General features: G+C 36.9%; 1 protein-coding gene across 1 annotated transcript in view; it reads right to left on the reverse strand.

The window, feature by feature from the left end:
* MALRD1 (MAM and LDL receptor class A domain containing 1) overlaps nt 1-13,772 on the reverse strand; it is a 234,883-nt gene that overhangs the window by 178,331 nt on the left and 42,780 nt on the right. Inside the window, exons 14-16 of the mRNA XM_048323783.1 lie at nt 2,449-2,601; nt 2,197-2,302; nt 513-880 (exon numbers count right to left, since the gene is read on the reverse strand). Coding sequence (XP_048179740.1) covers nt 513-880; nt 2,197-2,302; nt 2,449-2,601 — 627 coding nt within the window. The remainder of the gene's footprint in view (nt 1-512; nt 881-2,196; nt 2,303-2,448; nt 2,602-13,772) is intronic.

Genomic DNA, 13,772 nt, shown 5'->3' on the forward strand with positions numbered 1-13,772 from the left:
GAATGACTCATAGCTTTCCTCAGTACTTTCAAGTTCTTTCTTTGGGGTGGACAAATATGTCCAACATGACTCCTATCTTTGGCATAGATATTTTAACATATTATTTGATAGGTAAAGTATAGGTACTAAGAAGAGGCAGGACATACACTCCTCTCAGTCCATCAGTACACCTTTTGCTGTACTTCTGTCAGTAAAATCAAAGATATCACGTTGACCCAAAACAACTGTCAGACTTTAAATCCTCTCTTTTAAAATAAACTTGTAATGAATGGTCGTGTTTTACCCAAGTTAAAGAAATAGAATTGTTTTGGATAAAGGAGATTGAATTCTGTTTACCCTCAGTTGTAGCTCATCATATGCATTTAAGTTTAAAATTATCATTCTGTTTCATCACTAACTGTATTCAGTGGAATCATTACTGGCTGTAGCAATTCTGCACTCTTTCTGTCCAGGGATGAATTGGAAAGTCAATTTTTGTGTGGCATAAGTAAGCAATAGTGGAAAGTACTTACTACAGCTGTCTTCATCCGATCCATCCCCACAGTCATCCACAAGATCACAGACCAATAAACTGTCAATACACGCTTTTGTGTCTCTGCACCAGAAGTGATTTGGACCTTCACAATTTAATGCTGGAGGCGGGAGAGAACAGTTTTCAAGTCTAATATCATCAATGGCTGAGACACCCTCATAAAAACCCAGACTGATTTTATCAAGTGAAAATTGGAAAGGATGTGGAAGGCGTCCAAGCTGAATGACTGCCTTCAACCATTGATTTCCCTCATTGTAATACGTCCTCCAAAGGACAGTAGGCTGTTTCAGCCCATCCACAATCAATTGCAGCTCTGCTGCCCCAACTGACTGTCCATAATTGTAATACCTAAAATGATAAAAATAAGAATGTTAAGCGGACAAGTGATGAAAATGGACATCAGTTACAATGACCAGTACCTTTTCTGTTATATCTCTGTGATACATAGGAAGTCCACAGTGCCCGTAATTCCATCCATTTTCTGAATGATGGTGGGATAGACTGCTATCAGTCTAGGCCTCGTTTCAAGAATTGAAAATTTTGAGAGAAGAAGTATACTTCATTAAATTGAAACTCATAACTGAAGAGACACATTTCCTTTCATATTAAGCAACACTGCTCACTCAGGTGTGTAATGTCTTTTTATAAATGTAATTCAGTACATAATTGTAAAGTTTCAAGAAGGAAAACCAGAACACTTACCGAATGCATAAGCATGCCTTCTATCTATGTTAGTCATTGTTAACATATTGCCTTCTCCAACATTTAAAGCTATTAAATACTTAGGTTGGCAATTGTACAACAAAACTGGAAGCAGAAGCAGATATACAACCAACAACTTGTAATGTCCAACTTCAAGTCATGAATCTCAGATAAAAAGACAATTCCACTTCCTATGTCAGATGTATATGACCTCACTGAGACAAACTGCACTTAATAACACCAAGGTCAGGCCAAATCTTTAATTAAACAGTAGCACCAATTTGGCCATAGTAAACAAATTATCACAGTTATATTTTTTTTGTCCATCTTTGACAAGTTTGCACAAACACTGAGAAGACAATTACTGAAGATGTTTGTTTGGGTTTGATGGTTGATTTTTTGTTGTGTGTGTTTTTGTTTTTTTTTTTTTTTTTTTTGTTTTGTTTTGTTTTGTTTTGTTTTGTTTTTATATTTGTTTTGTTTTCGGGTTTTTTTTCTGTGTATATAAAAAAGAGAAGGGAAAGCAAAGAACCAGTTATTGCACTGGGACTTTTAATTAAAAATGATGACATCTACTTTTGGATACTGTAAGTGACTCAAGGACCTACTAGATTTTTCAATGCTTTCTTTTTCTCGAAAAAAATCCACATATTTAAATTTACTTAACTAAAGAATTGTTAGGAAAAAGACTGTGGTAGTTGCCCACATATATGCAGGCACAATCATTTACTGTAATTTTGCTCAGAGCCTGAAAACAAAGTCATGTCATGTTTCTGTTTTATTCTCCAAGTGCTTCATGTTATATCTGCATATTGTTCACAATGAAGACTCTATGCTGACAGAATAAAATTAAATAAATTCTTCAGAGAAAGATGTATCTATTTCAGACTATAACTTCAATTTCAGTCCAAGAGAAACAATGTGAGATGATCCAGGAACTTTAAATGTAAATTATTCCTTACCAAAAGGACAGTGTGCAATTTGATCCAGTTTGCCTGAACTTTGGGCTTCGTAGCCGAGCTATTTGTGAAATGCTGCTGCTGTTCTTCAGAATGAACATAAAATGACCTGTTAAAACAGAAAACAACTTTTTAGGCTGAAGAAATAAAGGGTTTCTGAAGGTTTTTAGAGCATTCATGGCCTCCACTTAAAATCTGTTTTAAGAGATGGTTTATCTATTCCACTTCTCTGTTTCTAGGCCTGGCTTGTCTTACCTTCAGGTTTGTTATAGGTGTGATCCCATGGAGGGGCTTGCTTCTGAAATGCGGGTGGAAGAGCACTGCTGGAACTTCTTACCCAGTCAAATTCATCTGCATTTACAGTTTCAATCCAGCCACAGCTCTCTCTTTCAAAGTCACATACAGCAGCTGGAATAAAGAATGAGACATTTCATTTCTATACCAAACATTACTAAACGAGCTTTGCAGTATGAAGAGCAAATAAAATGTTTCTAATATGTCACCAATATTCTAGAAATAAGTCCAGGAAAGAGGCATGGAGAAGCAGAGTGGCTTCATATCAGACATGAGGTATTTGCTTAGGAACAGCTGAGTAAAAGAGCAGCCACAGAGGAACAACCAAGCCATCGCTATGTGCACTGCATTCAGTGAAACAACTCCTTCTCTCTTAGGCTACTTCTGCCAAAGCACTCAAAGCAGGCAAGGAGGTGCTGACAAAAGACCTCACAGTCCTCCTGGTATGGAGCAAGAACATTGGGCATGCAAAGCAGCAACAAACCTTCTGCAAGATCTTTTTTTTGTTGGAGACAGAAATTAAATCCCCTTTTTCCTAAATGCCAGCAAGTATGCTAATGATAAAAAAATTCTTCTTCTATTCATAATCGGAATAAAGTTAAATATCAGGCATTAGTGAGGTACTGTGATATTTGTAATCCCTGAAACACAAACTACTGAAGTGAAAAAGATCTGAAAAGCTGCATTCAGCTGCATTCTTCAATTCTTCAATTAAAAGAGCAGCAATATTTTAGAAAATAAAGGAAAAATAAAGGAGTGGAAGGGTGTCATTTATGAATGAATGTAAACTGAATAATATTGATTATGTTACAATGAAGAAACATAGAATCATGGAATGATCTGGGTTGGAAAGGACCTTAAAGATCTTCTAGTTCCAACCCTGCTGCCATGGGCAGGGACAGCTCTCACTAGACCTGGCTGCTCAGAGTCCCATCCAACCTGCCCTTGAACACTTCCAGGGATGGGCTATTCACAGCTTTTCTGGTCAACTTGTTCCAGCGGCTCACCACTTCCACAGTAAAGAATTTCTTCTTTATATCAGGTTTTCCTCTCCTGCATTTTATAAAAAATCTTCATTAAATCACAAAATCATATTTTTATTCCTGTAAATGTAACTAAATGGAAAACATTAAGAGAATTATTTAAAGATTTTAAGTAATAATTTATTAGTCATATACCTAGAATAAATAAAGCAAATATTCAGGTATGACTGTCAGAATTCTGCCATTATTTTATAATTCTTATCACAGCTTTCAGTGGTCATATTATGCTATGGTCATAAAATGGTATGTAGAATATGCACATATCAGAATCATATGAAGTCTCATGGGGAATAAGATTACATCAGTGTTTATTTATGGAAATTATGGGAGGTTTTTTAATTTGTTGTGCTTGATTTTGTTTTGTTTTGCTTTTCTCTTTAGAAACTATGTTACACTAAGTTATGTATAATTTTTTAGAAAGAATGAAAAATTACTAATGAGGCGTCTTAGTTATATTGATAGCTATAGCTTCTAAAAAGAGAAGGTTTTGTGAATTATTAAGCAAAGCACTTAAAAATCCACAGCTTAAAACAAAAAACATTCCTCAAGTGTGGAAGGACAAATAATGTTTAAGAGATCAAAGAAAATATAAGTTTGCTCTACATATGGTGTATGTGGGTCAGAAATGCCAATGATAAAGTGATGCAAATCAAATGTGACAAAAAAACAGAAGGAAGGAGTTTTTTGACAGAATGTTTTGATAGAATAAAAGGAAGACAAAATATATCTGCAAATATTCAAGGACCTAGGCATGAGAGAAATGACTGAAAATCTCCAGAGAGAACATAATGAAAAAGGAATATGGAGAGCTATTTTTGATTTGCTTTTTACTCAATAGAAGAAACCATCACATATTCCCCAGAGAACAGCAACAAAGAATATGACAGACCTTGGACACAGATGGTTACACCAAATGAGGCAAGTAAACAAGATAAAACTGTTAAGTCTGAGCCCAGACTTCTTGCATCTGTAACTTGTAACACAGACAAAACACAAAAGAAAGGATGCACCAGACCATTTAGCTTAAGCATGGATGAGTACACTAAGATAAAATAACCCTGAAACCTTCAACTAAATCTCAAACCAACTATTTAACACCTAGGGAAAATACAAGAATACAAGAATAAAGCAAACTGGTAGAGCCTGGGTGAAACACACTTGGATCTTGATGCTTGATAACACTTCAATTTTCTAATTGTCTTGTCCCATAACTTCTTCGACTGGCACTTCCATTTCAGACAGATTATTCAGAAAAAAAGGCTTTTGCTTGGGTACTTTTGTACTTTCTCTCACAGTGAACTCATAGAAACTAATCTGCCTTCTATCCTAAGACTTTTGTTTTTGCTTTTGTCCTATTTTCTTTTATTTTCTCACATGCTGTCTTTATACTCTAATCATCACATGAGCCTATGGGCTCTGCCAGGCTGTCTTCTCTTCACATGCTGATTAATTTATTGCTAGTGTTTCTTAAACTTCTTTTGTCACCCTTACTGTGTTTTTACATTTAACCTACCAAAATTCGTCATCTTTTCTATATTTTTCATTTAGAAAATACATCAACCATTTGTTTGATGCTTTTTAACTTCTAGTGGTATCCATGCCACCTGTTTGGATACATTTTTCCTTGCTGCCCCTTTTAGCATCTTTTTTAACAAGCTCCCTCACTAATCAAGAAGGAATCAGTGATACTGTGAGCATAGCATTTGAGAGTGGTTGGCTTTGTTGATGCTTTGAGAAAGCTGCCTTTACATCTTCAACAGATTCAGTTTTCTCTGAGCTGACTTGTTGTCACAAAACCTTAGATTTCTTCCTGATTTTGGGTTCTTATGCAAAGCGCTTTTGCCTTTTCTGTTTTGAGGAGCTTTATTCAAACGCCTCCACAAATCAGATGTGCAGTTTCTCTGTTAGCGGAGTGACACCTAATAGGAATTTAATAAACAGTCCTGCTCAAAACAGTATTTTAATAACAAGTGTTTAAGATATTAACATTTCTTCAAGAATGGAAGTTCATAAATCTCTACAACCCCCAAAATATCTCCTTGTCTTTCAGCTTGTGTAAATTTATACAGAATGCATCATAAATTAAAAAATCCAGGTGAAGAGATATCATCATTATTACTGGCTTATAATATTTTCTTTTACTTAAAAACTATTTCTAAAGGGTCCAATATGTCAATAAACATTACACTAATTTTTAATCCACAATTTAAAGATAAATTTAGGAACTTATTGCTAGATGGCAAAAATAAAACTATCATCAGTTCTAGGAACCAGTTTAACTCTACACACAGTCATCTTAAACTATTTTAACCCTCTTTATAATACAAACACACTGAAACACAAATCTTTCTTCCCATTTTTATGTTTTCTATCCCAGCTACTATTTACTAATTTCATTATATACGCTCACTCAAATAACACCATACTTTGTAGATGCATTGGCCTAATTTTTACAATGACAAACTGAATAGAGGCCAGTTAAAAAATTAATGCAAAAGTTCATCAGCAAGAAGTAATGCTAACTGGAACAAACAAACAAACAAAAGACAAAAAACAAGTCACTACTTGAAGATCAAACAAGTTTGATCTTTACAAAATCCAAGGCAGAGCTTCCCCTTCCCTCACTTTTAATCTCCAAATATTAACCGCTACAATTCTGAAAAAAATAACCACCACTACCACCTCCCCCTGCCAAAAAAAACCCCAACAAAATAACCAAAACCAAAAAATCCACACTTAAAACATAAAAGTTTAAAACAAGTAGGTATAGTAGTCTGCTCTACAGATAGCTAGGGGAACAAAGCACTCCAGAACATTTTATTTTGCTAAATTCTGTTGGGAAATCCATTTCAATCACCATGAAATTGCAACAGACCTCTTTTTGATTTCAGTCATGTGGGCTTTTTAGTATTAGACAGACATGACTTATACATAACACAGAGGTGTATATCACTTGTGAAATGAGAAAGAGCTTTGCATGTAAGGAAGGCAAAATATGCAGAGTAAAGGGTTTTTGTTATAAATAATTCTAGTGATTTCACTGCGCACCAACATTTTTAACAACAATGGTACTACGTGTCTCCTAACTCAGCTGCAGGACTTACAAACACTGAGACTTTTACAGGAGGAAAATAAAATTCTAAAAATATTCTATGAAACTGAAGGGGAAGCTCCTGTTTTTACTGAATTATACAAAAATAAGATCCCATAGTCCCTATTCAGGTCTTCTTGTTATTCACCCTCTTTTCTCTGCCACTGAAGCTCATTCAATATTTGTCATCACACTGAATAATTTGCTGGAAACCAAATAAGAGTAACTATGCAATGAGACATAGGTTTTGGCCAAAAAATACTACATAGGTATTTGCTGAAAGAAGTAGACAAGTTAGACTTAAGACTTCTGGGTTCTATAGAAATTCTGAAAGTGTGTGGGGTCTCTGTCAGAAAAATGCCCTCGGCCTTTCCTCAACGCTCTTCTGTTCCACAGCTTACTTCCTGTTTTACCTACTACACAACTGCTCTTCTGTGACCCCTTATCTCAGTCCTAGAATCACTGGAAAACTGGAAATCCTCACTCTCTTATCTCATTTCCACAAGCAGCTCCCTGCTCCAGGTCCTCTCAAGCAGTCTCAGTTCTTTGTCACTTCATGGCCACATTTTATACCAACCCCTCGCAAAACATCACTGCTCCACGTCCGCGTTCCTCATTCCCATTCTCTCCTTTTTTTATTCTCTCTTCTGAGGCATTTAATCTTCCATTATTGTTTCTCTCCTGACACTGTATCAGAGGCACTTTAATCAGCTGGTCTCAGTCTTTCCCCCAGAGCAGCCTGGGTCCCTCCTGCCCTGGCTCCCTCCAGTGCCATGGTTACTTCTCTCCTACACCAGCAAGCTCAAGCAATGCAGCTTTTGCAGCCATTTCTCCTCCACTGTCAAAGATGTTGTCCTTTCTCTGCAGATGGGATTTTAGTCCCATCCCTTCCCCATTTAACTTCCATAAACTGATTCTTATGCAGTTATCTAGGCACTTCCAGTATTAGGTATCTTCAATTTACAAGCTGGTAATATTTTTACTCCTTGGACTTAAGCCCATCTTTCTGATCTGGCTGTTGTTTCTGGTCTCACCTTCAAAAATTACTGATTTGTCTGGCTGAAATGGAGTAGCAAGCATATGAGACAGCCATTTTGGTATGCAAGATTTGACTCTAAAAAGGAGATTTAGAAAGAGTTACTATATAACTACAGCAGAAGTTTTATGTTTTGCCAAGATTAGTAATGGAAAATATGGGGAATATTTCTTATAACACTGAGGAGATTTTTTATTACTTTTATGAAGGTAGCCATTAGAGACCAAATAATATTTATCTTTAAACAATTATGCTACAAAAGTAGTTTTTAAGAACAAACATGAGCATCCTTCTCTTTGCTTGCCTTCTAACTCAAATTCAGGTACATAAAACTCTGTACAAATATATAGATTACGTCCAGTTTATGAATTACTTAATTTAAGGCTAGCCTTAACATGCTTGTGCTGCCCTAAATTGTACACTATAGAAATAATAACTATTAAATGCATCTTTCATTTAGACATAAATACAAAACAATACTGTGTGTATATGTGTGCTGGTTTGGGCTGACGTGTAGTTAATTTTCTTCATGGTAGCTGCTAAAGGGCTGTATTTTGGATTTGTGCTGGATTTAGGGATATTTTAATTATTGCTGAGCAGTGTTTATATAGCGACAAGGCCTTTCCTGCTCCTCACATTGCCTCACCAGCAAGGAGGTTGGGAATACACAAAAAGTTGGGAAGAGACACAGGCAGGACAGCTGACTCCAACTGAACAAAGGGATAGACTACATCATATGGTGTCATGCTCAGCGACAGACTAGTGGGGGATGTTCCAAGTGGTGGTGTTGACCATCCCAAGTCACCATAATGTGTAATGGGGCCCAGTTCCCCCAGGGATGGCTGAACACCTGCCTGCCCATAGGGAGCGGTGAATGAATTCCTTGTTTTGCTTTGCTTGTGTGCATGGCTTTTGCTTTCCCTATTAAACTGTCTTCATCTCAACCCATGAGTTTTCTCACTTTTACTCATCTCATTCTCTCCCCCATCCCACCAGGAGAGTAAGTGAGCAGCTATGTGGGGCTGAGCTGCCAGATGAGGTTCAGCCACGGCAGTCCTTTCTGGCACATGTGGCTCAAAGGGTTTGAGACAGTGACAAGTTTGATTGGAATGTTTTGGATCAAATTTACAGCTTTTATTGATTTCTAGATATTAATTGGCACACTCCTGTGCTTGCCATGGGGCCTGCTTTCCTGACTATTTATTAGAGCCTAGTGCTCATTAGTGGCTGCCTCTTGCTTTCACTGCTTGCTGCACTGCCTGTCACCTTACTCTACTGTGCCTGGGAGTGTTTTGATAACAACACAGGTGATGTGCCTGCTGGCAGTTGGCCAGGTCATTGCTGCTGCTGTACTGGGAGGAACAGGCTGGAACTCCAGTGCGGACTCGAGTCAAAGGGACTGTGACCTGCGGATGAGGCCATGTGAGATTGGGATACCCCAGAGTGTCTGTGGTCGAGAATAAGCCCGTGCCAGAGCAGGTACATCTTGAAGCACCTGTGGCCATGGTTATGTCTGTGTGGCAGCAGGTGTAACTCTGAAGGGTAAGTCTGTGCTGGAGAAAGTACACCTCAAAGTATCTATGGCTGTGGGTAAGTCAGTGCTGCAACGGGTATACCTCGAAACATCAGTGACTGTGCACGAGGTCATGTTGGAGCACCTCAAAGCATGTGACCATGGATAAACCTGTGAAAATATGCTGTATTTTATATAAATGTAAATTATTTTATATAAATGTAAATTATTTTGTGTTTATTTTATATAGAAACCCATATAATTATTCCTGATAATCCACACAATATGTAGACAGCAAAAAAAAAATTAACAGACACAAAAGACAGATCATAAGGGAGAAATTAATAAAGGTCAGACAGAATATCAAGAACACATTTGTTACCAGACTGCTTTCCAACCTGATCTTATTCCTATTCCATCAACGTAATTCTTAGGGTGCAAAAGTGAACATTTAGACTCCACCAAATGCATAGGATGTAGACCATAGAACTCATGCTGCACATTCATCTTCCAGAGCACAAGCACACAATGTGATAGGTATGTTAGGTCACTGCTATGAATCTGCAGTTTGAAAAAGGCTGTCACTTCTCTCTTCTGCTTTAATGCATGGAAGTCAAGTATAAAAGCTTTATGACCATAGTAAATTCTTCATCTGTGATACAATAGTCAACGGTAGCAACACTCAAGAAAGAAAACATTTTGGCAGTCCCAGAAGTGTTAATCTTCAACTGAATTCTTTCAGGCCTGACAGAAAAAAAGGTACTCCTTTGAGTGGAAGTGAAAATCAAGAGATGTCTCAAGGATTGATATTGAGAGATAAGAAAATTGGATGGAGACCTTGCTTATTTGGTGGACTTAGTGGACCTGAGCACTTAAGTAAATCATCTTACTGGAATTTAAGGTTATAAGATTTAAATGAAACATATTTTGAAAGATATTTTAAGCCCATGTAATATCCCTGCCTGGTTCTCATACAAAGAGAAAAGCATTAACAAGGTTAAGGTGCATAAAATCACTATTAGATGGAACACCGTGGAAAAAAATGTTAATATTGATGAAAGAAACGATGTAGCTGGAAAAGATGAAGTGATCAAAAATCTATGTTTAGCCAAGTTTGGAAATAAGGAAAAGTGTCTGAGAAATATGAAATGCTTGCATCCAAGTGCAGGAATATGCAAAGAAAATATAGAAAGTAATGGTGCACTACATAAGCAAGAAGATGATGAAATACTATTTGAAAATAATTTAAAGAGCTATTCTAGTGCTGTAGACCATGAGACTAATGTGCTGAAAGGCAAGTTTATTGCTTGGAAACAGCCAACTTGCCAAACTTCTTGCAGGGCCCTTTGTGTACCTGCATTCTGCTTCCCACATTACAAGCTGTAGTGCTAGCACACATTGAGCCAGCTCAGCAGTAACAATGATTTATAAGTCAGCAATATACTTAGAGCAAAGATCACCATAAATATAATGGTTCCAAAGTTTAACCTTTAGCATGGCATTGTTAATGTATTGTCTTGACAAATGAGACTTGGGTATAATAAAGGTTTCTTCAGTCATATAATTAGAGGAAAAAGAAAGAGAAAATCAGTTGCCAGATAGGCAACTTGTAATTAAGGCCAGTCTAGGACTGGTGAAACACCTTGCTGGACATTTTTCTTCACCCAAATGCGTAATGTTGAAATGGAAACACAGGCTGAATAGTTAAAAGGAAATACAAATAGCCACAAAAAACAGCAGATCTTAATTTTCTTGATTAAAAGCTACCAGTTCATTATCACAGTGCAGTGAAAGTTGCAGGCAGCTAAATCTACTTAGAACATATTTAATTAAACTATTGATTTGGAAGTGTTATTATTTTGTCAGAGAACAAATACCCAGTACCTGAATTTAAAAAGGGTAATGGGAGAACAATCCAATCTATCATAACCCAATGCTGAGAAGAAGGTGTGTAAGCATAAGTAAAGTAGAAAAAACATAAAGTAAATTCAAAAAATGTTGGAGTGTTACAAGAGTTTTAATATGAGTAACATCGGCAGGGAGGGAGTAAAGAAGTAAAAACTCTTCTCAGTAGTGTCCAGTGAAATGAGAAGGGGTAACAGGCACTTTTTTTCTGTAAGGGTGATCAAACACTGGAACAGGGTGTCCTGACTGGCTGGGTAGTCTCCATCCTCATAGATATTCAGAACCTAACTCTGTCAAGCTCTGGGCATTCTGCTCCGGTGGCCCTGCTTTGAGCAGAGTAGTTTTTAACCACTTAGTGATCTTCAGATATCCCTTCCAACCTCAACTGTGATACAGTAATATCAGAATTTTCTTTACTCTGGCCCACAAGAGGAAGGATATTCTGCTTAGTGAACATTTAATAGTTATTTCTGATTTTAGCAAGGCAAACTGTTATCTAATATAACAAAATGCAGTTTTATACCTCAAAGTTCTGTATATTTTGGATACCAGTCCTTCTAAACACTTATAACCCTCAATACCAATGCTCTAGCTGAGAAAAATGCAATACTAAAATAGTAGAGAAATTTAATTGAAGCTGTAAATATTTCTTTTACCTGCTAATAGTCAAATAGATTTTTGTTTACCTGAGCAACAACTCTCAATCTCCAAGTACAAACCATAAAATATAAACAGTGAATTTGGACTGTATTAGCATCTCTGAAGAAGTTTACATTTTTTGATGCATAACAGGGCACTGAAAATAATTTGAGGATCTTGTCTACAATATTTCTGTCATTTGTGTTGAATGTGCTAGAAAGCATCATGTCCTATTTTTAAAAAGAAAACTTGCATTAAATATTGCTCGTGGCAACTCCTTTTGAAAATGTATCACAAGTTGCACAGCAAAGTTGATAGTTCAAAGCAAGAGACTCATTTTCAAAAGTGCAAAGTATAACTGTGATTTCTTATGCAAAGCAGGAAACTGAATCAATCAAAAAGACTTTTGAAGCTACATATTAGAAACCCTGAAACAGTTCCGAGCTCCCTGCTGACTGTACAGTGGAGAGGGATTCTGAGATGCTCCACTTCCCTCTACTTTCCCACGTGTTTGCTTCCATGCAGAGAAAGTCCGGGCATGTGGCCCTGACAGCAGTCATAGCACAACCAAGCAGAAAATTCTGACTCAGCTTAAATTATAGCTGTGACCAGGCTTGTGGTACAGCTGTGGTACAGCTCTGGCATCTTCACATCAAAAGTAAGTATATAAAATATAAAATTTGAATGCAAGTCTGTGACCAGTGCATTAGAATTACAAAATAAAATACTATATTTTAAGCAGCAGCTTCTACTAAATAATTAATCAAAATCTTCTCTTCTGGTTTTATTGCTAAGAGGGAAGTAGTTGCTACAGAAAATAAGAGGGGAAAAAATCACGGAACTGAATCAAAGTGAAGTAACTGTTTCTCAAGAGCTTTTAATTAAATTGCAAGATTTATGAAGTCATGAAAGCATTGCAAATAGGACAAAGAAACCCAGTCACAGGAGCTTAACAACATAGATTTTAAAGTTTTCACTTACGGCATTTGGTTTCATCATGGTTATTTGGGCAGTCAGGCTTAAAATCACAAAATTTGTCAGATGAAATACACTGCCCATCGCCACATGAGAAAGATCCCGCTGGGCAGTAAAAAGATGAAGCATTAGCATCTGCAGATTCTGTTTCCCCTTAAAAATCAGAAAAGGACATGTAAGTAAAACCACAAATATATAAAATTATTAGAAGTGCTTTTTATCTTCTTTTAATATAGCAACCTGTTCAGCATAAGGAAGCGAGCACCACCTATGCAGTGTGCTAGATTATACCACAGTTGGTAAGAAACACAGCTGATCTCAATGTCTGACGGTCTTAAACTATATCTTACCCTCCACAATATTCAAATTTTTTTGTGAAAATTTATCCAATACACCTTAGGGTTACAGAGCTGGGCTCCTGTTCAGAGATGAGAGGCTGGTACGGCTCCCTGCTCTTTCCCCTGGAGCCAGAAGCAGGTTTTTCACCAAACCTTCCTGCTGTAGCCGTGCTATCTCTGTGCTCAGGTCACAGTGAAAGCTGCAAGAAGCCCAGGCTGGGTGCTGCACCACTACTACCTTGCACCACAACCTACACATTAGAGAACATCCCAAATTTCAATTAATGTGGCAACAAAAAAGCCAGGGTCTGCTGGTTTTTCTTCAGTAGATTTCTGGAAAGTAAGTGAGAGGAATGATGTGCAGCTTTTCATTTCTTTCATTTAAACTAAATTTTATAAATACTCATATTTCTATCCAGACAGGAATTTTTTTAAAAAAACCTCCATTCTAAGAACAATATCTTTGTGATTAATGGGTAAATGAGGCAGTTGTAGGGAAAATAATGAAAGCAAATTAATGTTTCTCTAAATACTTCAACCCAACTGTATATAGGGATCATAAAAGCCTTAAAAACACAACACTTAAGTTCTCTATTATGCCTTTAAATTTTTCAGGATTAAATCCAGATACCTGATGGCTATAACTTATCAACATTACCCCTGACTGCATATGTGCCCATGCCATTTTTGAAAAGCAGCTGGTAGCATCAAGAGGACCAGAACCAGCAGTCTGACAGAAGGTTTC

This window comes from Corvus hawaiiensis, chromosome 1 (genome assembly GCF_020740725.1).
Source record: "Corvus hawaiiensis isolate bCorHaw1 chromosome 1, bCorHaw1.pri.cur, whole genome shotgun sequence".
NCBI classification, from domain to species: Eukaryota; Metazoa; Chordata; class Aves; order Passeriformes; family Corvidae; genus Corvus; species Corvus hawaiiensis.